The sequence below is a fragment of the Parus major genome, chromosome 2 (assembly GCF_001522545.3).
Source record: "Parus major isolate Abel chromosome 2, Parus_major1.1, whole genome shotgun sequence".
NCBI lineage: Eukaryota > Metazoa > Chordata > Aves > Passeriformes > Paridae > Parus > Parus major.
The window spans coordinates 127,915,627-127,939,831 of record NC_031769.1 but is presented as its reverse complement, the minus strand read 5'-3'; the positions used below and the strand labels follow the sequence as shown (position 1 = coordinate 127,939,831).

The window sequence follows — 24,205 nt, the reverse complement described above, 5'->3', positions numbered from 1 at the left end:
CCCGCCGAGCGGAGCGCAGCCCGGCTCTGCTGCTGCCGCCACCGGCACCCACGGCACGGGCAACCCTGGCCCGTCCCGCGGCCACTCACGGCCGTGGGCGGGGACGGAGCGAGCCCGCCCCGCGTGGTCGAGCGGGGAACCCGCCCGTGGCAAAGCGCACAACGCTCCCCCTATTCTGTGGCAAAGCGCACAGTGTTGCTTGGCAAGTTCCTCGTCTTCCCCCACTTCACACTGCCCGCGAGGGTCATCTGTAAGTGATCTCTCCCTGTCCTGTTCCCACTCGTGAACTTCTTGTTGTATTTTCTCTGCTCTGTCCAGTTGCAGAGGGGAGTGATAGAGCAGCTTTGGTGGGTGCCCGGCATCCAGCCGGGATCAAACCGCCACATGCAACCAGCTGCTCCCTCCGGGTCTTCTGCAAGCTGAGCAGACACAGGATGAACTACAGTTCCTGGGGGGGGGTGACTCGAGGAAAATTGGTTATCCTTCCTCTCCTGAGCTTGTATGTAAAAAACCCACCCAGCCAAGCTACAAGAACCACCATAAAAGAGGAAGAAAACACTATTGCATAGGAGAGAGCAGACCTTGGGACATTCGAATCATAAGAGCAGATGTCACCCAGCAGACAGGCTTCTCTGTTGCAAGCTGGGTTTGTCTTGGAAGCACAGACTCTCAGAAGTGCACATTCAGGTTGCTGCTCCTTCAGGAAAGATGCAGTATTTTTGGGACAAGAACAGTGTGCGCTTTTGTTGAGAGCAAGACTGAAATGGTCCTTCTGAACGAACCTTCTGAGCAAACACATCAGTCCCACTAAACACGCACGAAACAATCTGGGCATGGAACTCATCGCTCTGGTTAGTCTGTGGAAGATGTGTTAGATCAGTGGAAGTGTGAATACAAGCCAGGCCACTCCAGTGTCAATCACTACCCATCAAACCAAACAGTACTCAATTTTCTCATCGCTCCAAGCACGAGTTCCCAGCAGCCAAGATGCCAAGAACAAGAGTATCTCCCTTCACACAGTGAAGGTTAACAGCCTTTTGCAGAGTCTCCACATCCAGCTGCTCAAACTGTGTTAGGTGTTGCTCCATCAGAAATGCTCCCTCTTCCTGCTTCAAACAGGCTTGCTAGTTTTACCAGAAGTTTGTTAGGAAGGCAGGGGTGTTTGTTGCCAGCTGTGCTGTAACTTCAGTGATGACATATCTAGGCTGGAAGTGAAGGTCTGCACAAGAAAGCCAGAAGCCATTTCACTCGTGTTTAGTCAAATATCACGGGCAACAGTCAAAGGTGACACCCAACTGTTAGACCTGCACCTGCACCACCCAGGGAATTACCAGTTTTATGGAGAGGTAATTGTTGGGAGGTCACATCCCATTATTACAAGCTGTCAATCTTTATTTTTTACCCCCTCAAGGTGAAGGGATGATCGCTTCTAAAATGTGGCACAATGCAAGATTTCAGACTGGGAAGGGAAAATGTAAACCCAAATAGCTTTCCAGAATGGTTTAGCAGTGAAAGTATAAAAGTAACCATCCAGATCCTTGCCTGCTTAATGTGCTGTAGCAAGCTTTGAATATGCTGTGGTTGGTCTTTGTGCCCTAATTCCTCCCTTCACAAAGGCATTAGAAGGCTCATTACTTTAAAACACTTCATGAGCTAGCCAGACCATGCAAACAAGTGTTCAGTTTAGGACAAGCTTAGCTCTGTATGGACACATGGCACAGCATTCCCTCTTCTGAAGTGTGTTCATCCTCACACAACTTCAACAAGCAAATTAAATCCTCTCAAAATCAAGTCCCATTTTTAGTCTACATTACAGGACACACTATCCTTTCTATTCTCTTCTATTCAAGCACTTAGAAACATGCAGTTTCCCCTACAGCTTATGAAGATATAAACTAGATTTTATTCAGTGTTCCCTCCCACCTATGAACCCATGTATTTCAAATACATTAAGACAGCATTTTGGTAATGGAAATTCAGGATTCTCCTGCATGTCACTCCCACTGCCAGAATTTATGGCACACCTTAAAGAGCAGAAGCAGAGCCAAGCTTGCCTTGTGGATACTCACTAGCACGGCTGTGTTATTTTCAATATCGTTACACAAAACCAGTGTGACAATGAAACAAATATACAGGTATTTGTGGCCACAAATCCTACCCTATCATTTAAAGAGATGCAAACACACTTGAATGTAGCCATGTTTTCCAAAGGAACTTGTCTGCTCCTGCAAAACTGAGGCAGAATCCACAGAGACTGATCCAGTGTTAATCCAAGAGGATATCTCAGTAAAGATACTTGGAGATGGCTCTTCCCTTCAATAGGAAACAACACAGACAAGAAATAAATTCAAATAAATAAGCTCCTTAGACATTGTCTAAACCAACACAGATACCTTCAGGACATTGTCAGCTTCTATAGCCAGAGAATCACACTGAAATTTAGTTTGAGGGTTCTTCTTAAGCAAAGCTGATCTAGTGAACTGTGAACTACAACCACTAAATCTAAGAACTGCCATTCTGAGGCCAAAACATCAGCAAGCCCAACAGCTTTCCTCTGGCCCTCCCTCGCAGCTGGGACAAGCCCCTGGAATGCAGCCAGCAGTTTGGACTACAGTTCAGATAAAATGGGCCAGACTGGGAGGAGAGAAAAATCAAAAAACAAAACAAAAAAGGAAGAAAAAAAGAAAGGAGCAGCATTTATCCATGTGCTAACAACGCTGAAATAGATGAAAATGTGACATATTATAACTAGACATGACTAATGTGACATACTAGTCTATGACAGTGTTTGAACTGCATGTGTTTTAGAAAGAGGATTTCATGATGAAGTTAAAAACAGGCTTGATTTTAATGTACCTTTATAAAATTGCATAAATGGTTTATTCACTTCTGCTGCAGTGATTTTGTCTTACTGCCCAGAACTGAAATCAGATCAGTCACAGAAACCATAGGTGCACCTAGGAGTTACTCTGGGGAGACCACAGCTTCTGTGCTCAGAGTCTCATGGAGAGTGTAACTGCTCAAAGTTCTGAAAGTAAATCTATGTACTGATAGTGTGTTACCACCTACTGAATAACTCTCTAATACTCAGGATTGCTTAATGTATGTATATTCTATATATGCAGTTTAATCCATAACAAGATGCATCTCATCTCACCACTATTAAAAAAAACATCCATTACATTTATTACCTAAGCAACTTAAAAGCGTACAGGGGTTGAAGTATGATAGGCTGGGTCATTGTAAAAATGGGAAAATCTGGGAAACTAGGTCCTACAAACAGATTCCAGAACCACTATTTAGGTGGAAAATAATCCAAACCAACAGTAATTTTATCTAACACCTCTGAATCATTGATTATAAATGGAATATATATTTTGCAGAGATACAGACTCACATAAAACACATATACACCTACTTACAGACACATATCAATACAAATTCTTTTATATGTAATAGAATGTTCTCTGTTTCATAGATAGTAACCAAGTCTCAGTTTTGCATAAAGGCATAGAAGAGTACACAGATACCAACATGAATTTCATGCTGCCAGTAAGCTCCATTCCCCTTTGAGCTAAGCAACCACAAAAATCCTGGTTGCTTGAATGGCTAAACTTGGATACTTCAACATCAGCTCATTTCCTGACTAGCTTTAAACAAAGCAGTCTGATAAATGCTCAAACTCAGAATCATTAAAGATGTAAACACATAATTTTTTTCAGGTGCTAAATGATCTTTGGAGAAGTTTTTGGAGAAGTACTCTGTAGGGTATTTCTACTGGAATTTAACTTTAAAAAAAAAATCAAGATTTTTGTATCATTACATATTAAATTATTACAAATCTGCATCTGAAGATTTCTACTAATAATATTGTATAAAAAACAATAGAGGGCTCCAAGATATTTAATCAAAACCTGTAAAAATTCAAGGCAGATAATACATTAGTAGATTAAAAATAAATGTATCAGTAAGCATTTGACGTTGCATAGCACTTTATTTCCAGGTGACATGCTTGCTGTAGGAGGATCTTTAGGGAGAAAGTCACAGAGTTCAATAATTCCATATGAAGCAGCTCACATTTTGCTGTTCATCCTCACACAAGTATGTCTCAACAGGCAGTCACAGTCAGCACGACATATGGATCCAGTCTGAGCAGGCTGCTTGTCCTCAAGAGCTGCGAGACTGTTTATGCTGCCCATCAAGACAGATATTTGAGTTATGCTGCACAGTCTTCCCTTGTCTTCTCAAAGGATAAAATGGTTTGTGTCCCATACAATCCATACTTTCTGGACTTGGCTTTTATTTTTTTTTTTTTCCACAGAAAAAAAAAAAAATACAAGAGAAAAATATTTACTATGTATACATTATTTTCATAAAAAACTGCCCAAGACAACAAACAGGATAAAAGGAATTGTTTTCCTTAGACTTGTTATTAAACAGCTGCACACAGATAAGTCCATATGCCATATACACTACTCCTAAATGTCACTGTTAACAAGGAAAGCACCACCAGTAATTCTGCATTATTGAAGTAAACAAGTTTGAAACTTTGAAAGGCATTAAACCTTCTGTCCCATCAAATAAATAGGTAACCTTAAACATCGCTTGAAAGGCAGAAATACATTTAACTATGCTGAAACCAAAACCATTGCCAGATTAATTACATTTAAACACATTGTTGAGGTACAAAACAATTCAGAAGACCTTTAGGCATCACTAGCTCTGCATTTGGCATAGTTAAGAATGCAGCAACATAATGGCGATTGCTTTTTCAGCTGTACTGATGAAGTAGAAAAGATTACTAAGATAACACACAATATATGTCTTAGAATTTCCACTTTTTCCCCCTCTATGGTTAGGTTTTAAAAAGAGTATTAAAGCATGATTATGCAGATTTATGTTGAGGTACTATTTCACATGGAGTATTGCTTGTGTTGGAATAAAATTCCGCTTCTCCTTCATCTCCAATACCACAGTACTCCAGAGTCCACCTGCCCATCAATATTTACCAGACTTACAGATTCAATCACCATTACTGCTAAGAGAAGTTCCTCATTCCATCTCCAAAACAAAATAGTAAAACAGACACCTGTAAATGCAAACACATCACGTGTGCACATGCCCACACAGTCACAAGCACAGCCTACGCTTTCTCCTGTTGGAGTTTTGGTTAAAGGACGGGTTATATGAAGTTTTAAGTAAGGATTGCAGGGATACCTTACAATCCCTACAACCAGATGTTGTAGCTCCTTTTCTTGTGAATTGCATGGAAAAGCTGATAGTATGTCACGAGGTCTGGACACTTGAAGATGACTTAGTGAAAATAAGGTGATAAGAACAAGACTTGGTCCCTAGCCTCTACCTTTCAGTAAATAGTTACGCCACCAGAGCAAATAGCTGGAAGAATTTTCAATGCCTGTGAAACCTTTTGGCCATCTTTCTTCCACATTTGTGTATCTTCTCCTTATTCCCCATCCCCATGGAAAATGTATTTAAGGTTGTATTAAACTGTATCTCCATTTACTTTGGAAGAAATGAAATAAATTATTTTTTAAATAAAATGAATAGAAGTTTATGTTCAGAAATACCTTTCCTTAGTCTCAAGCCCTGTCAAATCTGAGTTCAAGTATGTGGTAATTCAGGAAGTGAAAGAGCATTTTTTTAAGATTATGACAGAACTGTGTATGTTAGTTTAGCTGTGGGTTGGTAAAACTTTGATTCCCAAGTCCAAGGATAACAGGTGGGTGCCTGAAAATACTATACAATTTATTCTTTCAAGGTAATTTTTCTGCATTTACTAAGATCATCAGAAAGTGGAAATGTGAAGGAGGAAATAAGCCAGCAGAATAGTCACAAGAATTTCTATACAAATTCTCATTCTTCCCAGTGAACAGCTGTTAGATGGCTGGCACATATCCCAGCTGCACCACTTGGGCATCTTCGGAGGCTGGCGTATTAACACACAACAGAACTCTAGAAATCAGAGGGACAGGAATTTAAAAAAAAAATCTTCACAAAAAGAAACATGAATTGAGGTTTTTGTTTGTTTAATAAAAGCTTGCAAGGCACATGTTTCAACCAAATTGCAACATCTACAGCAAAGCAGATCAAAATTTGTAAAACTTTCCCACAACCCTTTCAGGGAGTTAAACCTGTGATCTGGTTGAAAACCAAGCCAGGGTTTTCTGCACAAGTCTGGTGTAATTATGCCCTATTGTTGTCCCACTGAGGGATATCACTGGAACTTAGTATTTTTCACAGAAGCTGGAGATTAGACAGCATTTTTGCTAGTCCATAGCTGGATAAGAAATTAATTCACTTTCTTTGTAAGATACGACTCTTTCATTCACTCATTTCAATTATGCCTTTTTACAGGAACAACCACAATGTTCTCCCAAATAAAAGGCTCCTTCTGTTACTTAAGGCTGCTGTGCCAACAGTGCTGCAATATAATTTTCTCTAATATAAAAAGCAAGGTAAAAATCTTAAATGATTCTCCTAAAGCAGAATCAATTGAAGTATCAAGAATACATCTTAAAAACTATGACAAAACTAATAGCAATAACTAAGTCACAGTTCAAATAAAGTTCAACTCGTTCATTTAAACATGTATAAAGGCCAATGTGCTACAAGACAGTTTTGTTTAGATGCGTGGGTAGCCTCAATTTGTGGTTTTCTTAAAATGTGTGCTCTACATGTAGGTGTTCAAACTATATTCTATGTGGTAACACATACAACATTACAGTAAAACACAACAGGCAGTTGAGGACAGTTGAATGTTGCATCTTGGCATGGCAGTCTAAGGCATGAAGCCGTAAGCTCTGCGACCTCATCTACCCAAGTACAGTTGTAACCCTGAAGTTTGCACCTGGGATGCCTTATTGCTGATATGAAGTGATATTCATGAATTACTAACTTCAAGAGATTAAATGACCGACAGACATGTAATTCCTTGACAGTGACTCAAGCAAATTTAAGTTGAAAAAGGAACTCTAAACTTACTTCCAAATACTACTTCTATACCCACACATACAGAGGGAGTTCCTGCAGGCCTGCCATAGCTCAAGTTAATACACAAACTTCTGTTGGTATATGGTAACTGAGCAGTGTGGAACAGCCCAGTGCAGTAAAACATGCACCTGTGCACAAGCAAGTAAATGCAGCCTGCACTCCAGCAGACACACAGGCACACACTATCCCAAACACAATGCCCGTATGCCCAGAAAGGATATTTACTTGTAACTTGTAACTCAGTTATATGGATGTTTCTCAGTGACAACATCCCATAATTCAATGGATTTATCTGAACATCGGTTTCAAACAAAATGTGTAATTTTTGTCAAGACTTGTAGGCCTAAAAATATAACCGAAAGTAAAAACCAAATTACAGACATGTTGGCTTTTAGAACAATAAAGCTTTTTTCCTTTAAATCACTCCAAAAGTGGTAACAGTTTTAAAAAATCTCAGCACTATGTGTCAGTGTAAAGTAAGCAAGTGTATCTGCATAAGCAGAGAAGAATCATGCACATACAACATGCTGCAGTTCCTAATAATTTCAGAGTTAAAATCTCCAATTTGCCATAAGGATTGTTTTGCAGCTTCCACTTGCAGAATGTTTTGCAGAATTTTTAGCTGAGGGTTCATCCTATTTTGCCAGATCCTTTATTAAAGACATCTGTGCTCCAAAGGATCCTTCCCACATGCCTGATAGACTGGTCTCTGGGCCAAGTGTTACATTAGTTTGTAACTGCAGGTAACTCCTAAGGGGTGAGCAACTTCTTCCAAAACTTAGCGCTGGCTTTTTGTCCAGTTACACCTACATTAAGCAATGCTACTGTTGCCTTTTATTGGAGTTTCCACTCTCATCACTAGGTTTAGGCCCAGAGTTGTAATTAAAACATCATTCATTTTCTTGAAAGTCTATCAGCCAGCAATAAACAGGATGAACAGATAATTTGTTAAGAAAAGGAGTTGTAGAGGCAAAGAGGGTCATGTAGCAAAGACAAATTTTAGAGGGAAGTAAAACTGCAGAGTACTTTCCCAAATTTTCAAGAATCTGTGTATTTGCATAATTGATATAAAAATAGCTATAAACATCTGTACCATTATTTACTAATGGTGGTGATTATAGTGTTTTAAATGACAGTTATGGCACTATCTTAATATACCTACTGCATAATAAGTTGAATGAAATGAGTATCACCCATCCCTCCACACACACACACACACACACACAACCCATACCAGCACACAGACAGGGTGAAACTGAAGTGCAGAAGTCTTAGTAGCAAACCTGGTTGTCCTGCTACACCTGACTGAAAACAAGTATGGCATACTGTGGTATACTGGCCCATTCTGGTAGCTGCTAAGAAAGACACACTTATGCATACATACATACACACTTAAGTGTGGAAAAACGTTGAAAACAAGTTCTTTCCAAACTGAAGATCTCAGCTTGTCAGCTTCTATTGTTAGGTCTAATTCCTAGCATTTCCACCAACATGTCTCTATAGACAACAGAGACAACACTGTAGAGATCAGTGCCTTAATCTGTGGAAGTGTTGTTTAAGTAAAATCTTCCTTATTTGATTTATACAAACAATATAACTATGTGGAAGATGTATAAATGTGTATTTGATAAACACAGGAATGTTTACCATGGAAGACAGGAAGAATTAAAACAAAAGAAACCCCAGACTAAAAATTCAAACACTTACTTGAAAAGACTTGGGATAGTGATTGCTTTCCTGCTAAAAATTAAAAGCTATATGACTTAAATGAGCTCTTAAAATAATTTTGCTGTATTTACTGAAGTCTACGCATACCAACTCTCTAACACAAAAGTCAGAAATCTCATTTACATGAAGATTAAGATGATTTATAATGGGAAGAAAAATGTAAAAACATGGAAGACTGTAACACATTATAGAGCCTGTAAAACTGATAAATGTTCCCGTTTCCTTCAAGGATGGTGTATGTGTCTGCTGATCTGTAGATCAAAGAATTTCAGTTTGGTAAAATAAAACTGTCAGTACACTGCATGTGTGCACATCTATTTGCAAAAATAAACTTCCTTGCTCAAAAGGAACTTTTCCAACCAAAATTCATTCACAATCAATCCTTAGAAAGAAGCTTGCATGCTTTTTCATGACTGGAAGGATATCACAGTGTTGATTCTATATACAAAGTAGGATCTATTCCAGTATACTCGAGTGAAATAATTCACATATGGAGAATAGTTCATTTTGATTTCATGACAAAATCGTCCATATTTTGAGTAGGCATAGTTGTCACCTTCCTCACAAACCACCTGTCAGAAAGAAAAAGATCTAATTATAGTAGTGAAGTGGTTACAGAATGTAATTCTGTACATTTAATTAACTTATGTATTCTGTAAATTTCATTTATGATAGACATTTAATTTCCACATTGTACAGTTCCAATAAACTGAAAACACATTCTCCTGTAATTTGTTTAACCACTTAAAACAGCCTTTGTGAATTAATTCCTTCGTTAAGGTAGCAGACATTAAAACCAGCTTATTTCATTCATATTATAAACAACAGCAGTGGAAATTATGCACATGCCCTGTTTACCCAGTAGTTCAAACCTGACCTGCACTGGGCATAGCAGTATAAAGGAAACAAAAATCTTCTTTACCTTTCCCAGCCCAAGTAAGTTTGACATACTTAATAAAGACCAAAGACACACAGACATCACCCTACAAATTCCAACCAATTGACTTGGAAGCAAACTGTGTGTTTTAGCATTTACTGTCTGATATCCCTGAAGAAATCCCTTCATTATTCCTTCCAATGGCACAAATTTACATGGTTTTAAAAAAAGGTGGTAGGACAAACTCATGAAGAAAAATTTACCAGTGGCTGCCAAACACAAAGGTAATTGCCCTGAGCTATGGTCCTCCAGCAACAGACTGCTGGAAAATGTTTGTCTTTCCCTATCAGTAGAACTATGCTCTCAGCCAGTGTCAGAAACAAGACATTGGACTAGCACTACAGGATGTAGCACAAGCTAGAAAGTAGTACTTATCTTCTCAAACACAGCAATTCAAAACACATCCATAGACCTGTCAACACACTGTCTGTCCACTTTACTTTAGGAGTAAGTAAATGCTGCAGTTGCAGTCTTCAAATATATATGCACTAGCTTGCACTACTTTGGAATGTCTTGATAATCTTCCAATATGACTTAAACAATTTTTGTTAGCAAGCAAATGGAGAGATTTGTTTAAAGCTTCCTGAGACAATGCACTTTATTAACTTTCCAGAACAAACTAGGTCAGTTTTCTGAAAAAATCCCCAATACCCAAACCAACCACTCCCCCCAAAACAACAACAAAAGAACACAATAAAAAACACAAGAAGGATTATGTGTGAGAGAGGAGTATGCAGGAAGCATGGAGATGAGAGATGCAGGGGTATGAGAGCACGGAATCCTGAAACTGTGGTTAATTGCTCCAGTGGAAATCCTAAGTATGAAGAGGAAACAAGATCTTACTCATACAAACACATATCTGAGAAGAAACTGAGAGGTAACGTGCAGATTAACAGTGATGGAGGTTATTCATACACACACACTCTAGTTATGGTACAGTGTATTGGATATATCCAGGAATAATCACAGCATACAATGATTTTAGCAGCAAGACAAGGAAAGAAATAATAGATTTCAGAAATGGTAAGGAACTTAATAGAAAAATGGAGACAATATCCTTCATGGATAAAGTAGTTAGGAAACCTAGAAGTGAAACTGACACCAGCTGTATATTCCTGGGAAAATATAAAGTAATCCCCTAATAACACACCACTCTTATATCTCTTAGAGGTAACTGGTGACTCCCTCTTTCCTGTTGACCTGAGAATAAGCAATGAAACTCTCAGTGAGTTTAAGGCCACCCCCTGCCTTTCTGAAATCAAAATTTTTGCTGGGTTTTCAGGAAGCCAGTGAACAAGTGGTAGTGAGATCACCTTATAAACCCCACCTTAGCAGCAAGAGCAGCACTACCAACATGCAGACAGAACATGTCAATGACTGAAGCAGCATTAATGGTGCTGAACCAATCTTTCTAGCAGATGTGGCTTAAACTATCTGTTGGTGTGCTAACCTATCTGCAAGGCTGAACTGAGTAGACTTGCACCCTCATCAGAACCAAAGAGTCTATGTTGAACTAAATGGCAGGCTGGTCCTCTTCCCAGCCACAGTTTTAGGAGAACTGAGTTTATCCATATTAGAATTTAATCTTCAAAACTAGTAAAGAATGCCTTCTGAGGCAGGGCTTCACTGCTTTTGTAATAACCTCTTCAGGTGTCAGTCTTGAACATTTATATACAGATAAATGGTACTTAATGATTGGCAGAAAAGCAGCACAGCTAGACACCTCCATGTGTTAGGAGGGATTAGGGCAGTTAATAGTATTAGGTAAGACTACAAGTTTAAGAAAAAGACAATCCAAAACTTAACTGATCACTTTTAAAACTTGAGTCTTTGTCTACACATCAATTACAATAAGAAAAATAAGACCAGCATTACAAGATTTATTTTTAATTTAATTATTTATGCAAACATTCATTTTTTCTCAGCAATACTTACATGACCATTAGCAATGTCCAACAGATCTTTAACTCTACATCCTCTTACAGGTCCCACTTCATTGCAAATTGAATCTTCAATAACCAGAAAGTTGGCTTTGTAAGATGTGAGTATCTTGTAAATATCCTCAGCTGACCTCTTTGAATAGATTTGATAAATCTATAAATTAAGAAAACACGTTCATGCAATGCAAAAATCAGTGATGACTTAAATACTGGGACACACACACCCCCACAATGATGACCTATCTGCAACAACAAACTATATGTACACATCAAGCTATAAAAAGTTTGGTTTTGAAATCTCCAAAACAGTGAGGCAATGGCCAGCTGAATGGGAAGTATCTGTATTTGATGCTGGCAAGTTCTCATCTTACATACTTCAGGTGGCCTGAAAAGTCTTCAGAAATAATATTTTGATATTTGTTTCTGTGCAGAGTGAAGCACTGGTAATCTACTTGATAATCCCTTCCATGTCTGCTGGACTCCTATGTCCTCCTTCCTTCTAATACATTTGATTTCTTTGCATTACATTTGGGTGAAGAGGAAGACAGCTCCTGTGAGATGCCACATTTATGGAACTGGATACTCACATTCTCATTTCTTTTCAGAAGATCATCATCATTATACAAAGGCAAGCTTGACACCATCCATCCTGTACAGAGCTTAATCACACCCATGAGCTGTGGGCTGCCTGCAAACACTGCAGCCACAGGAGCCTGCCGTCTGCAAAAGCAACACCAACAAGCATGTCTGAGTACTGGATGCACTCATCAAAACAACTTTGTATACTGTGGGGTCTGGTAGGGTGCTGCAGAATGAACTGGAGTACGTGAAGGTATCATTGGGGGGTCTCACTACAACTGGTGATGGTTTTACTGTGGCAGTACTTTCCCTGCCAGTCAAAGTGCAGACCTGCAGCAACATGGAGTTTGAAAAGAAGGGTTCCTGCTGGGGCAAGGGCTGATGGCTGTTCTCCCCTCCTTGCAATCCACCAAGCACCATTCAGAGTGGTCCTGGAATGGATCCAAGTATTGCTTTTCTGAATGGTTGCCGACTCATGACAAAAAAAGCTTGAGAGAGACAGTAGGTGGAAGGAGAAACAACATGATGTTATCTTGTAAGGGAAAGATTTGTGATTGTTGTAACTTGTTCTCTGCTATGTATTTCATATGTAATCTCTGATTATGTATTTCATAATCGATGAGAAAACAATGCCAGCATACAGAATAATGTCTACAGTAAAGATATTTCTGGGTTTGGTATGATTTATTGACTATTTGTATTTCTGTATTAGTGAAAGAAAACAGTCATTGTCATACTTTATTACAAGCTTTGGCAACTTCTGTAGAGAAAATTCAAATTAAATTCATATTATCAGAGAGAAGACTTTGAGAAATAACATTGAATTAAAATTTCAATGTGGATAGCTAAGTATATCCATAAGAACAAAAAAATCTTTATTTTCTTTAAAAATAAGAACAGCTGCTACAGATAAGGGTAGTCCAATTGCTCGTAGATGAGTGCATCTCAATGAAATTCACCATGATTAATTATGTACTTGAAGTATATGCAGACTAACATAAAAGCCATTAGGTACTTGGCATTATTCTACTTGCTGCCTTAAAGAGCTACAGCAGTGACAAACAACATACACTACTACAACAAGAAGAAATTGGCTGGAACACTAATTACCAGCCTTGCCTTTTGTGAAGATGAACAGGTTGACATTAAAGACTACATAAATACAGAAAGTAATATTCTAAAAAATACAGTTAAAGCTAAGTTATCTGAACACAAGGGATCTAATTTTCAGAAAAGTGCAGTTCCTAATGACATAGTTTGAAGTTAAATCGAATGAGGCAGAATGCAATTCTGAAACTTTTGGTGGCAAGAAAAATTTATCTGTGAAAGTAACTTGACTTGGTATTAGCTGTGTATACGTTCAGTGTGAGCTGTGTAACACAGCTCCAAACTTGCTGTGGTCAAAGGGGAAGTCTGAATCACACGTGTTCCTCTCCCTGTATCCTGACAAAAGTCTCTAAATCCTCACATTCAGGTATTTCATTTTGTTGCCTCAGACACATAACATTTCAGTGTTTTTGTCCCCTGCTGACATTACAGTCAACACGAATCCTGTAATCTAATGAAATGCAAGCATGCAAAGAAGCAAGATCTAAGATCTTCCTAAGACCTCCACCTCTATTTGGAAACTAGGTCTGCAATGACATTAAACATGACTTGCGTGTGTGTTTCAGGATCTTCTCTTGTAATCCATGATAAACTCCTGTTTCTTTTCACGGGAACAATACCAGACTTAAAATATAAAATGTCTTCCCCCAAGCACCATTGAATGACTTAGCAAAAGAAAACCCAGCTTGATAGAGGTAGCTCCACAAACTGCTGAGATAAAAACACCCTTACAAAAAGCAGTAAAATAGAAACGTTGGACTTCGTGCTTACTTTATCCATGTCATAAGTTCTACTGTATCAGGATCATAGAATTCTTGCAGTTCTGTAAGCTCTGTCATTATTCTAGGGAAAAACTGATGGAAATGTTTTTGGTTACTTACAGTTTAAAAAAATATCTACAGAGCATCTCACCATATTAAGGCCTTAAGTAACACAACAGAAAGGGGTTTCAACAGTTTTCCCCCAACTGGTACTTTTGCTTGAACATTTTGCAAAACTCAGACTACATTTACTTACCTGACAGCAGGAGACCCTCTCCAAAATAAGTATGTTAAACAGAAGTTCTCATCTCTATTTTCTTAGAATGCTTATAATTAAAAATAAATAAACAAATAGCAGCAACAACATTCATCAAGTGGCCTTAAATGCATCAAAACCATAGTTCAGATGGTCATATGCAAATGTCTACAAATAAGAGCACTGAACCAAGATGATAAATCTCCCATGGCAAACGTGCTTAAGCAGGAGGGATTGGACTGCTATGACTTGATGGAAAGATGCAAGCAAGACAGGAGAGAAGAAATTTCCTACACGAGCCCTGGTAATGTGACCTGGACCTGCTTCTGACTTCAATCACTACAGTGAAGGAAAAGTACATTACAATGTGTGAAGTGGGTATCTCAGTTTAGGCTCTTTAAAAAACATTTTGGGAAAAGCAGGGATTCTGTGAAGTGAGAATGTCACCTCTTTCAAACCAGGCCAGATTGCAACCCTGCATCATGGCTTTCCTACCCTGTCAGGTTTGAGGTCTCTCTATTAAGACGGGAGATTTTGTCAGCCCTTGAGTCATTTGGAACGTTTATCTGAAAAAGACATGACTGGAAACAGGCCAGCCTTGAGGGGCTGGAGCAAGTACATGCACATGCTGTTGTAAATGCTAAGTGAAAGTTACTGGTTGTTAGCTCTTTTGGAAGATGTTACAGTTTACAGATTATGCCAGATTAAAGAGACAACTTACTTTGGGACAGCCACAGTGGACAGCCAGAAGTGGGAGCCTACTTCTAATGAGGAGCTTCTACCCTCACTACCTGGACAACTCAGCTGTCAAGTGACAACAGTCTACAGCCAGCACAAGAGCAGCTGCCATATGTTTGTGTCAGGGACAAACAGCACTGCTGTTACACATACATTGGAACTACTCCCAGAACAGAGGGAAGGAAAGAGGAATTGCTACTGCCACCCCAAGGAGAACCTGCTTTACTCATCAATCACAGCACCTGGAAAAACCTAGTTAGAGGAAGGACTATGCCAGACACAGTCAGAAGGCAGCCAAGCAAAAAGATGCTGAGCTATACACTCAGTCTTTCATAGCCACGGTAGCAGATTAGAAGTCTCAAGGCATTTTTGCTGCTCTGTTACTTCTAATCAACATTCTCAACCTCAGGATGAGTTATGAACGTGGAGAGCAAACTGTTCACAACTACTTAAAAGCAGAAGCTGGATCTGCAATGGATGAAGCCCCCTAGAGTCCAAACCCCGACACTGCTTTCATTAAAACAATCTGAAAGAATTACTTGGTTAACTAAATTAGTTTCCTCTATTGTAATATATTTCATAACTTTTTTGAGCAACTCTAGCTTTTTTTACAGACAGTATTTATTGCTCCATCAAAAACATGTAAAAAAGGCTACAATGGAAAATGTGGTTGCAATGTAAGATAAATGCTACAAAATCTGTTAAAATACTGTTGGGCAAGACTGGCTTCTATATATGAATTCTCAGACTATCCAAACTACTTTAAAGCTGTGTCAGTATAGCGGAGGATTACACTTTGAGATGTTCAACATATTTTTTTCACTCACAGGAGCTTAAAAAATAATTTCCAAATACTCTACCCCAGTCTGTATATGACTTGAAATAAAGAACTAAGTATTTATTTTCAACATGGAAACATCTGTGTCTTTTCTTCCCTGTATTGTAGTAGGTACACATCTTAACACAATGGTCTGCACAAAGAATTTAACTCCATTATAATTTGATGAGAGCTTCTCAAACAGTTTATTTGGATATAGCCCCCTGTAATTTTACTTCATCTAACTTTACTCCTTCTCACTTAAATTGAGATTGAGGCAACATAGTTTTCAATATCCTGAGTTTTAATTTGGCAGTATATTCTTTGTTGAGCCAGTTTATACATTCAAAGCTTAACAGCTGAATATAATAAATTCTTAATTTAAATTTAATTACAATAAGTGATTGTTAAAAAATTAAATTGTCAAATACCTTATTCTAAAAAAAGTGAAGTTTTTTTATAAAACTAAACATATTTTCAGCGGATGACAGCTTCAATTTCGTCACATATATTTAATTTCAATGAGTACATTTCATTATATTTGCTCATCATTTTGACTCATATTGTGCCTATATACAAAGAAAACTCCACAAAGGTACTTTTCTTACCTCTTTCCACAAGCTGAATCCAATTATAGTGGGAACTGCCATACTCAGAATAAGAGCCTAGAAAGTACATGTTAGAGAAAATGGATTATGCACCATTCTCCAGCATTAAGGTGTCTGTTGATTCTGCTCATACAGTGAGCAACATTTATGCCTGAAACCATAGAGTGACAGTAGGTGAAAATTTGTGGTTTTCTACCAGGCAAAAAACTTTCCTCAAACAAGAATTTGCCTAATTTAGCACGGAAGGCTTCATTTGACTCACAAAAACTTTACTATCATTTTTAGGGACAGTTAATTACTACTCAAGTAACATTGATTCCATGTGCATATAATGTAGGAAACAGAAAAAAGTAAACAACTCACATTCAAATGCTATGAGAGAGGAAAAAAAACAAGCACTTCAAACCTCTGATTTTGTTGATGCTTTTGTTCAGATTCACATTATTGATATGCAAGACCCAGAAACCCATCTCTCAGCATTCTAGCTGATACAATTTTTGCTTTGCAAGGAGAAAATAGCTTGTATGGTATAGAAAACATTTGGTAAGGAATGCACACAAAGAATTCCTTTGATAATAAGCAAACACATCTACTATTTTAATAGTAAAAAAGCAGGTCTACATAACAGAATACATGAAGTATTTAAAAGAATGTGCTTACCATGTACCTGAACATATTGTTACTCCCTGACTGAAAGAACAGTCAATGTTTCTGATATAGCAGTGCATAGTATTTTCACAGGAGACATAACAAGCCTCTAATATATTTATTCCTATATGCCTCTTGAATTTAGGGTAAGCAATATCCTATCCCTATTTTATTAATAATGCACAAAGCTCCTAAAAATCACACAAAGCAATTCTTGTAATATTGAGACTAAAGCTTGGAAGCAGAGGAGTTGTTTGCTCTGTAACACAAGCTTATCTTCAGACACACACTTCTCTACAATGGCCATACATGAACAAATGTTATACAAAGTAACTTCACTTACCATCTCTTATGAAGCAGTTTTACTCTCAGCAGTTAAATACACCTTACCACCCATTTAAAGACCCATTTCTCAGTGAAACAAAGCTTGCATCTCCCCTGTGTGAACCAATACTTTTTCTCCTGCATTCCTCCTAAAAAGTGCATGACCTTCTTGACCAATCCCAACTAGATATGACAGAGAGATCAAGGTCTCAAAGATTTCTTAAAAGAAGTTGACAAGAGTGAAAGGGAGACGAAGACAGCTCTGCTTTTTATGAGGAATGGTTGTAACATCATCAGGTACCAGAGAACATGTGAAACTAAGAACAAAAGACAGAAAAAGCAGACCATGTGCGTTCCACTGCTCACAGAACCACCTGTTGTTTTCATGGGTTCTTTCATGGGTCTTAAGTCATTGTTTGCAAAGCTATATGCTTGCTAGCTGTATTTTCCAAGATTTTGGCAACAGCAACTCACCAGCAGTATTGGGTGCACAGCTTTCAGTCGAAGCCACTTGAAAAGTGTCATCCAAAGTTCAGGAGAGCACACACCAAATGCAGCAAGCATGCAAACATAAGGTGTCCATAGATATTTCATTCTGAAAAACACTGCAATAACTTAGTTGGGACCCTGTGTATGCCTCTGTACTCAAAACATTCAGATGTTTTTCTTATGTCTAACACAGTCTCGATGTTCAAACAATCTGAGGACAACTTTGATAGTAGGGCAAACCCAAGGAAATCTCTAGCAGAAGAGCTAGCACCTGATTATCTTCTGTGAGATGGAGGAGCAAGATCCTAGGTAAAAGATGACAAAATCCTTCACAGATTTCAGGGGAGGATGAAAGAAAAACAGAGAGAATAGCAAAGTCACTTGGCTGTTGTGGTTTTCCAGCCAAGAAGGGATAAAAAGCAGCTATTTGGCAAAGCTGTACAGACAATGTACTATAAGAGAGTTCCTGAAGAAAGGAAAGGAAAATATTTAATTACAATTTATGATTTGCTAATGTTGTCTGCCTCTTAAGGGTAGACTAGTCAGCTTAAAACAACTACAGGATAACACAGCAGCCTGCTCATTTTAAGCAATATTTGTGAATATTTAGATTTTAGGATGAGGAGCCGAACAGAAATAAAAGCCTGACATCTTCAAGATGATTAAGCTGAGAAACAAGATTAGAACAATTATGTCTTCCAAACATCAGCTTCTCTAGCTTTAAGAACTAATACAATACTTTCAAAATTAGTTCTGCTACTGCTTTAATGTGCAAAGCAAAGGTACACTTCATGGCAGCCTACATATAAGAGGGATAAGAAATCTTCCATGTCCCAATATTCCAGCACTATTCTGTTTGTTGAAACACTACACAAGCTCTTGCTAAAAATAATTACAGCACAATTCTACACTTAAATACCATAAATGTGATTCAATTAATGTCTTGGACCTTGGCTGCCATAAAGCTTGGAAAACACATTAAAGAGACCAAGCACAAGTGTTCATATAACCATATCCAATTTATAAACAAAATTATCTTTGACTACTCTTAAGTATTATTACTATATGATAAAACTATTTCCAAAAAAGAGTGAACTTCAAAGGGATAAAGAGCATATTATGTCCAGTAAGGAACTCTTTCTTTGTAAAGAGATACATCAAAATCACACTTACCCTTCCAAACACATCGCTAGACAACCAAGCAAAATTGTGTGAATTACATGATAAACTATTTCTGGCCTCTCTCCAATTCGACCATCCTCAAGTTTAACTGTCTCTTTCAGTGGTTCACCACTGCAGTTGGAGAAAAAGAGACATGACTTAATTCAGATATTATCCCAAGTAAAGGTGCCAAAATACTTTTAAGTCACAGTGCACTGAGATCATTCTGTATCTTAGCATATAATATTGTTGCACTATTTACTTGCTTGTTGTACTTGATCAGTGACCTATCAGTACCCACTGTCCCTTGTTTTAGATTGCAACCTCTCCAGAGCAATGGCTGTAAATTAATACAATGGGATCACTGCCTTTGACCACAAATCTTACTTTAAGGTAATTCAGCACCAAGAGACAGTCTAATTAAGAGCATGTACACTACAAACATTTAGACGAATCATGCTGAACATGCATTTTAAGTTCCTTCATACCATTAGCTTGTTAAAGACTTCTGGAATCAGTAGGATGATAATTGTCTGCAGAATATGTGTACAACAAAGATAACAAAACTAGCTTTTAATCACATTATTATAAGTTCAAGTAATATATTATGAATAAAAATCATGGCCAAAATCTTGCAATGAAAGGTTTTCTACTAACAAGATAGCAAGGCACAGAAGAGATAACAATTCTTTCTACCCTGGTATGATTTCAGGCTACATTTTTATAATAAGCTTCCTTATGAAATTAGAAAAAATATTTTGAGATTATTAACTGATTCAAAAATTTAAAAAAAAAGAGAAGGTTTATTTTAAGCTTTTATTTTAAATAAATAAATAGTTATTTCAACCGTTAGCAAACAGTAAGTTGGCTCCATTGTTCTCAATATCCTATCACACATCCAACCTGACAAACATTTTCATTTACAGCAGCATGATCTTTATATGCTAGAAGCCTTCATTCTCGAAATAAACCTATTGATTTTGCTGCAGACAAGTAAGAAATTTGTTTCAGTATCTGAGCAGTTACACCATTCATCTTCTACCAGGAAGAGATAATTTCCTAACCACTAAGTTTCCAAGACAAGTTATACTAGGATCTACCGTGTTGGTATTCTTAGTCTTTTTACAAAGACAGTTCCACTACCCCTTCTCTCAAGGGAACTGTGAAGCACTGTGAAACTAAAACTAATTGAGTCAGTTTTACTTCAGCTCTGTTCCAAGCAGCAAAGGCTAGAGGACCTTATCAGAGTAAACAAGTGTTTTAAAAAACTAACAGTGGAGCATTAGAAATCCAAAGTCCTCTCAGCTCCACCCATCTCATCTTTCTCAACATGTAAACTTGAAAAAAACCCAGAAACCCCAAATCTAAACCAGAAAAAAAAATTCTAGCAACAATTAGGTAACTTTTCTGTTGGAAGGAGAATTACAGATATAACATCTTTGTCAGTGGGAAGAGACAAACACATCAGCAAACATTAGCCAGAGATCTGCAGGAACTGCACCTGTGGGGAAAAAAACCAGTGACAGCTCCCTGTCCTGACAGTAGGGATGCTCAAGAACCTCCTCACTAAGGGACTTTTCTTTAGGAGGCTGTGGTAGGCCTTCCCACTGGTGCTCACATGCTGACAAGCTCAATGGTACAACAAACTTTGGCCAACAAACATGATGACCATTCCCTGAGGCATACAGGAGTCTCTTATTTATAACTTATTTTTAATAGAAACAAGGTACTTACCAAATTCTCCTAAAAATGACCTGAGTTACAGAAAAAAGGCAGATAATTAATACTAAAATATAAAAAGGCAACAGTGATGACTGTGTTAGTCGCAAAAAAAAGTCTTGGGAGGGTGCCTGAAGAGATTCTTGACAAAGGAGCCAATTCATTGTAAAATTCCTAGTAAGGAAATAACATTCCATTAAAAACAATAACAATATCCCATAAATTAGAAAAAAAAAAGAACCAACCAACAACCCTGCATGAAACAATCCCAGTTTAACCTATTCATGTCATGGGAAACTACTTGAAATTCATCTTTGAAAAGCTACCTTTTTATCATTTGAAACTGCTTTGCAAATACTCCTTAGAGTAACTGTCAAAAGTTTAACTTCCCAAAAAGCATCTGTGATCTGAACAGACCTGACTACAGTTCCTTATATCACAAAAGCCCAGCTTCCCATATAACTCCATTATGGGGACCAAAAGAATCTTGTTGTCACAATGGATTAAGATTTTAGAGATATTGATGCAAGAAGGTATGCTTGTCCTCATTCCAAGCAAGGAGATGAAGAAGGGAAAGTGGTCATCTGAGATCACAAAGAAGCCTGAGGCACTGCCAGGAATAAAATCCTTAATGTTGAAATTCTAGTTCTGTAGCTGAAGCCACCTGAACACTCTTCTTTCTCAGTCAGCAAGCAGGAAGATAATACACTCTGCCCAGAAGCACTGTCAGTGTGTACTCTCAACTGGAACTGCTACAAGCATGTGGTGCTGTGAATGCATTCTTGTCTTGTTTTGCTTTCGTCCCTCTTTTCATTTTCTCCCAAGGGAAGACTAGAGCACAGAACCACTTTCAATTAGACGTTTTAAAGATTAGCAGCTGGGCATGTCCAAACTGGCCTTAAAAGATAGATCTTCAAGCTCTTGTGCTGCAAATTATAACTCCAGTACACAGTAATGCAGTGTTCCAGGCGTAAAGGCACCCAGTTTCTCTCATTCTCTGGCTTCATTGGACAGCCTGAAAAGCGAGGTTGAGCAAGGTCCCAGGGGGAAAAAAGGGAAATCTCTTAATACCTGGGAGCTGAATAAACTGAAATCCTGACCAGGAGTCCTTTCTTTTCTTGCAAAACACTTAAAAATGGGTACGTGTGTGTGTTAAACAATGCATCGTAGTCAATGTCACTACATCTTCTCTTCCAAAAGCTCCCCAACAGTTTCAGTTGTGTGTGATGCCATTTTCCACTTGTTCCCCTGAAATGTTGTGAAGTAGTTTTTTGTAAGAGATGCAGCTCTTCAGAGAGAGTTCCAATCCCTGCAGAGAATTGCAAGTCTTGGCTTGGTTCCAGGAGTGTGTCAGTCCTTCCTAACACTCCATTGGAAGTTTTCCAGAAAACCTGTTGCCATGACATCTTCTTGCAGTCCAACATCCAGCTCCTTTACAGATACTAATGCTTTTTCTTAGAACCATAACAATTCCTTCTGACTTTTAAGATGTCCCTTGTCCTAATTTCTTCCAAAACATTACAGGAAGTATTGGGGATACCCACAACCCAAGTCTCTTTTGAGATAGTATCAATAGTTTATGACTCTTTCCAGAGCCTTTTTTCCAGGCTATTAAAAGCTCATACTGCTACCTTTACCCTATTAGCTTTGTTTTCAAGTCTTATTAGAAACACTAGACAGGACACAGAAAGTTTTCACTCTTCAACATCACAAGAGAACAGAAATCCTTTCTTTCTGAGGCACTTCAGTATTTTTCATGCCTTGGGGTGAAAGCATTTCATTTCAAGGCATGAAAAATACTGAAGTGGAAACCTTAATACCTTAAGTAAATTCTGTACGTGCATGTTTTTTTACTTCAGTCTTAAAACCAGACAACAAATAACTAAACTATTTCCCTAGCTCCTCTATAAAACTCTCACAAGACAATGAAATATTACACTTCTCAGAGCAGTTTCAAAAGTTTGGATATCTTGGGAGGTGTAAAGAGTTTAAATAAACTTACTTAGTTGTGTTTAAGCCAAGTTTTACTTCAATGAACTTCAGCAAATGCTCATTTTCTTTATGAGGAATGAACATCTGAAAATTAATTTATCAGAGAAAAATCATACAAAATGCTGGAAGCAGTTTTCACATAGTCATTCAGATTATAAAAGGTCGGGTAACTAAATCTACTCAAGACTTAGTTAAAACTAACAAAATGTATTAAGTGTGCCAATTAAGGTACTGGTACAGTATTGTAAATCTTCACTTCAATAATCTACATTTAGGGTCTACTTGAGAATATTACTCCCTTCATTCCACTCCCATACCACACCAGGAGGGCAAGTGAAAAGTTGCCAATAAGTTGTCAAGAGACTACTGAGCAGTGTAAGGAGGATTATGAAAAACAGACACAGACTTACTCACAAGCAAGCCTAAGAGTGCTGTGCTTGGCTCCACTAGAAAATAGGACTTCAGCTGAGCAAAACTCATGAGCATTTGTAATCTTCATACAGATTGTCTGAGCTGCCTAAAGTTCTGTAACTTACTCACAATTGTAATTTAACTCACATTTTTCAAGATTAGACTTAATTTTCCTGGAGATACCGTAAGGCTAACCATTTTGAATGGCACAAGAAAATAATTACATGTGAGCGTTCTTTCAAGCCTTCTAGGGTTCAGTAGTTTGTTTACTTTTAAGCTAATACTGTTAATTAACACAATTATGGTGAGTTTGAGATGGAAGAAAAGCACAGTAATGTGTGTAAAAGGCCAGCAAGAGGGAATTGCTAATCAAAATACAAGACCAGGCTAAAACCCCACTGTGTAATCTCAACTCCTAACTGATTCCTACATAAAGTGAAAACCTCTGTTTCCATGTTCTACTTGAAATGTAGTAGAAAATTAATATCTACCCTGAGACTACTCATAGTTGTTCCTGGCTATTGTGTTATTATGCACAAGAATATAATTTTAATATTTAGACAAGTCTGTAGAGGCCATCCAAGTTATAACAAACCCCAAATTTATGCAATAGATAAAATGTCTTTTAAAGAGTATTTCTATGCTGTTTCAACCCGAAAGACCAAAATCCCAACAGACCAAGCTGTTTGAGCTGCTACAAAATGACTCAACTTTTAGCAGTCATACTAACTATGAATTAAGCTATGGACTAGCATATCAAAAAAGACAAGCAACACTTCAAAAGATTTTTTCAAAATTTATCTGCAACTTTCAATTCAGATTCTGAAATTAAAAATCACTTTTTCAGAGTAATCTTACCTTTAATAAGAAGTTTAGTGTCACTGCTACCGTAAGTACCAAATAAATATACATTATTTTCAACAATCTTGACACAAAGGTACTTTTTTTCATATTCATCTGCAAAAATATTTAAAGAATG

The 24,205-nt window shown here is 37.8% G+C and overlaps 1 protein-coding gene across 1 annotated transcript in view; it reads right to left on the bottom strand.

Moving 5' to 3' along the window:
• Positions 1–3,974: 3,974 nt before the first annotated feature.
• DPY19L4 (dpy-19 like 4) overlaps positions 3,975–24,205 on the bottom strand; it is a 32,460-nt gene continuing 12,229 nt past the window's right edge. The window contains exons 10-19 of the mRNA XM_015618983.3: positions 24,085–24,183; positions 22,826–22,899; positions 20,839–20,997; positions 19,117–19,236; positions 17,929–18,049; positions 16,483–16,539; positions 14,074–14,156; positions 12,204–12,336; positions 11,612–11,770; positions 3,975–9,311 (exon numbers count right to left, since the gene is read on the bottom strand). Of these exons, the coding sequence (XP_015474469.3) occupies positions 9,147–9,311; positions 11,612–11,770; positions 12,204–12,336; positions 14,074–14,156; positions 16,483–16,539; positions 17,929–18,049; positions 19,117–19,236; positions 20,839–20,997; positions 22,826–22,899; positions 24,085–24,183 (1,170 nt within the window). The 3' untranslated portion in view covers positions 3,975–9,146. The remainder of the gene's footprint in view (positions 9,312–11,611; positions 11,771–12,203; positions 12,337–14,073; positions 14,157–16,482; positions 16,540–17,928; positions 18,050–19,116; positions 19,237–20,838; positions 20,998–22,825; positions 22,900–24,084; positions 24,184–24,205) is intronic.